At 64.5% G+C, this 4,314-nt stretch overlaps 1 protein-coding gene across 1 annotated transcript in view; it reads right to left on the bottom strand.

The window, feature by feature from the left end:
* Positions 1–3,636: 3,636 nt before the first annotated feature.
* LOC121361263 (epithelial membrane protein 3-like) overlaps positions 3,637–4,314 on the bottom strand; it is a 1,168-nt gene continuing 490 nt past the window's right edge. The window contains exon 2 of the mRNA XM_041481777.1: positions 3,637–3,791. Within this exon, the coding sequence (XP_041337711.1) occupies positions 3,637–3,791 (155 nt within the window). The remainder of the gene's footprint in view (positions 3,792–4,314) is intronic.

Here is a 4,314-nt window from a genome sequence, read left to right as displayed (position 1 = left end):
GTCTCGGGGGGGGTCTATGAGGGTTTCAGGGTGTTGAAGGGGGGTCCCGGGGGGGTCTGTCGGGTGGTCCCCGGGGTGGGGGGTCCGTGGGGAGGGGTCCCCGGCCGGCTCTCACCTCTCACACTCCCCGCCGCATCCCCGCCGCTGCCGCCGCCGGTCACTGGGACACACCGGCCCGGCCCCGCCCCCTGCGGTACCGGCCACGCCCCTCCCGGTACTGGCCCCGCCCCTCTCGGTACCGGTCACGCCCCTCCCGGTACTGACTCCCCCCCTCTCGGTACCGGTCACGCCCCTCCCGGTACTGACTCCCCCCCTCTCGGTACCGGCCACGCCCCTCCCGGTACTGGCCCCGCCCCTCTCGGTACCGGTCACGCCCCTCACGGTACTGACCACGCCCCTCCCGGTACCGGCCGGGGGGGGGGTCATGCCGGGCCGACCCCCCCTGTCCCGGGGGTGATTTGGGTTCAGAGCCTGTCACCAGATCGCGACAGAGACCGGCAGCCCCCCCGGACCCCCAGGCACCTCACGTTTACCCCCAAAAGCTCTCGGCACCCCCAAATTCCCCCCTGAGCCCCCTCCCGGTTACTCTTTGGAGCCCCCCCAGACACCCGAACCCTCTCTGGAGACTCTGGGGGAGCTATGGGGGCCCAGCTGGGGCTGTGGGGCAGGAGGGGACACTGGGGGACAGCTGTAGGGGGTTATGGTGGCCACAGGGACGGGGACACTTCAGGGGATGGGGACAGCTGGGGGAACAGGTGGGTGCCTCAGGCCAGGCGGCAGCTGGGGACAGGGACAGGTGAGGGGACTGAGCCAGGGACAGTTGGTGGCACAGGTACAGGCAGTGGGACAGGGCCAGGTGGCGGCTTGGGGACAGCCTGGGGACAGGGCCAGGCCACGCGCCGCTGCCCCCGCGGCCATGCGCTAATGAAGGCTGTTAATCACCTGTCCAGCAGCTGCTTCCAGTCCAGGGCCACGCTCGGGTGACCGCGACAGCAGCCGGGAGGGAAAAGGGACACGGTGGGGACAGCGGCCCTGCCACGGTGGAGATCCCCGCGGCGGGATGAGGGGAGGTGGGTGAGGGGGACCCCCCGTCATGTCGGGACCCTCAGCCTGAGGGGAGGGGAGTGAGGGAAGCCCCTCATGACCAGACCGCAGAGCCAGGGGCCCACCCACCCCTGGAGAGCCTCCTATACAGGTCCAGGAGGGTCCTGAGGGAGATTGGGGGCTCCGAGGGAGGTTTAGGGGGGTCCCGAGGGAGGTTTGGGGGGGTCCCGAGGGAGGTTTAGGGGGTCCCGAGGGAGCTTTTGGGGGTCCCGAGGGATCTCTCCCTCCTCCGCCCCCCCCCGCTCCCCTCAGCGCTTTCCCGCCCTTTTCCTTTCCGCACGGCCGCTAGGGGGCGGCCCCCTGACGGCTCACGCGCTCCGCCCCCCCATCCCTGCGCGCCGCCGTCTGATTGGCCGCGTCCTCAGCGAGGCTCCGCCCCCTCCCTCGCGCGGCTTTGCGGTGGGAGGCGTGGTCTGTGGGGAGGGGGCGTGGCCATTGGCGCCCTATAGAGACCTATAGAGACCTATAGAGACCCTATAGCGCCCTAAAGCAGAGCCCAGCACCTCACAGCACCCTCGTAACACCCTCTACGGCACTCTACAGTGCTCTGCTGAGCTGCAGAGACCTATAACACCTCGCAGTGACGTATAGCGCCCTATAGAGACCCTCACTGCCCCTACAGAGACCTGTAACAACCTCCAGGGTGCCCTATAGACAGCCCTAGAGACCCCCACGTGATCCTGCAGTACCCTATAGACCCCCATAGACCCCTATAGAGACCCTATAGACCCCTATAAAGACCCTATAGACCCCTATAGACACCTATAGAGACCCTATAGACCCCCATAGACCCCCTACAGAGACCCTATAGACCTCTTATAGATCCCCTATAGAGACCCTGTGGACCCCCTAAAGACCCCTAAGGACCCCCTATAGAGACTCTATAGACCCCTATAGACCCCTATGGACCCCTATAGAGACCCTATGGACCCCCTAAAGACCTCTATGGACCCCCTATAGAGACCCTATAGACCCCCATAGACCCCCTACAGAGACCCTATAGACCTCTTATAGATCCCCTATAGAGACCCTGTGGACCCCCTAAAGACCCCTATGGACCACCTATAGAGACCCTATAGACCCCTATAGACCCCCTATACACCACTATAGAGACCCCAGGGCCCCACAGGGGCTCCCCCCCTCCCTGTCACCCACAATGCCCTGCGGGGATCCCTGACCCCCCCCACGATGACGTCATTAGCTGCACTGATGATGTCATGGGTCATGTTTACACCCGCGGTGATGTCATTGGCCACGCCCAGCCCGCTGATGATGTCACTGGCCATGGCGATGGTGTAATTCACCATGCCTGCCTTGCTGATGATATTGGCCACGCCCACCCCGCTGATGACGTCACTGGCCATGTCAGTTCTGCCATTGGCCACCTCGGGCTGGCCAATGACGTCACTGACATTGCTGGCCACACCCATCTCGCTGATGATGTCATGAGTCATGCTGATGCTGTCAATGATGTCACTGGCCATGCTGATGATGTCATTGGCCACACCCCTCTCGTTGATGACGTCACTGATGCAGTCAGCGCTGCCATTGGCCGTATCTGCATCACTGATGACGTCATTGCCACGTCACCACCAGCAGAGCTGTCACTGGCCACGCTGATGACGTCACCAGCCACGTTGTACAATGACGTCACCATCTGGCCAGCAATGACGTCATTGGAGGGTCATCGGTTGGGGTGGGACGGGCCCTGTCTAGTGGGCGTGCCCCAGGTGGGCGTGTTCAGCTGTCATGTTCAGGTGGGCGTGTCCAGGTAGGCGTGTCCAGTGGGCACAGCCCATTTCCATGTCCAGGGGGTGTGTCAGTGGGCGTGTCCAGTAGGCATGTAATAGGTGGGTGTGTCCTAGATGGGCGTGTCACTGCTGGGCGTGCCAGTGGGTGTGTCCCAGGTGGGTGTGACCAGTGGGCGTGTCAGTGGACATTTTAAGTGGGCGTGTCCCAGGTGGGTGTGTCCAGTGGGCGTGTCCCAGGTGGGCGTGTCCAGTAGGCAAATCCAGCGCTCACGTCCAGCAGGTGTGTCCCAGGTGGGCGTGTCAGTGGGTGTGTCCAATTCGTGTGTCCAATGGGAGTGTCCCGGTGGGGGTGTCGCAGGGGCGTGTCCGGGTGGGCGTGTCCAGCTGGCATAGTCATTTTCCATATCCAGTGGGTGTGTCAGTGGGCGTGTCCAGTGGGTGTGTCCCGTGGGCATAGTAATTTTCCATATCCAGTGGGCGTGTCAGTGGGTGTGTCCAGTGGGTGTGTCCCAGTGGGCGTGTCCAGTGGGCATAGTCATTTTCCATATCTGTGTCCCAGGTGGGCGTGTCAGTGGGTGTGTCCAATTCGTGTGTCCAATGGGAGTGTCCCGGTGGGGGTGTCGCAGGGGCGTGTCCGGGTGGGCGTGTCCAGCTGGCATAGTCATTTTCCATATCCAGTGGGCGTGTCAGTGGGTGTGTCCAATTGGTGTGTCCCAGGTGGGGTGTCCCGGATGGGCGTGTCCCGGATGGGTGTGTCCAGGGGGCGTGTCCGGGGGCGTGGTCAGTCCCGTGCCCGCAGGCGCAGGTAGCCCCCCCCGCTGGCCAGCGCCAGGGCCCCTCCCAGCCCGGCCAGGGCGGGGCAGTGCCCGGGACCGCCCCCCCCGGCCCCGCCCCCGCCGGACACAAAGAGCCCCGCCCCCAGCAGCGCCGCCAGCCCTGCGGGGACACCGGGACAAGGGACAGGGGGGACATGGGAGACATGGGGGGACAGGGACATGGGGGACATGGGGGGACATGGAGGGGACATGGAGACACCAACTGGCTCCCCTCAACCCACACCTGGTGAGGGACATGGTGGGGACATGGAGGGACATGGGGGGGACATGGAGGGGACATGGCGGGGACATGGAGACCCCGACTGGCTCCCCTCAACCCACATCTGGTGAGGGACATGGGGAGGACATGGGGAGGACACGGTGACACTGACCGGCTGCCCTCAGTGCACACCTGGTGAGGAACACAAGGGGGACATGGAGATATGGAGGGGACACACAGGGGGACATGGGGACACCGACGTGCTGCTCTTGGCCCACACCTGGTGAAGGACACAAGGGGGACATGGGGACATGAGGACATGGCGGGGACACGGGGAGGACATGGGGGACACACAGAGCACTGTCCTCAGCCCACACCTGGTGAGGGACACGGGGACACAGGGGGGACATGGGGACATGGGGGG

Source organism: Pyrgilauda ruficollis, unplaced genomic scaffold (assembly GCF_017590135.1).
Source record: "Pyrgilauda ruficollis isolate IOZ18807 unplaced genomic scaffold, ASM1759013v1 scaffold565, whole genome shotgun sequence".
In the NCBI taxonomy this organism is placed as follows: domain Eukaryota; kingdom Metazoa; phylum Chordata; class Aves; order Passeriformes; family Passeridae; genus Pyrgilauda; species Pyrgilauda ruficollis.
This window is presented reverse-complemented; position numbering and strand designations above follow the sequence as displayed.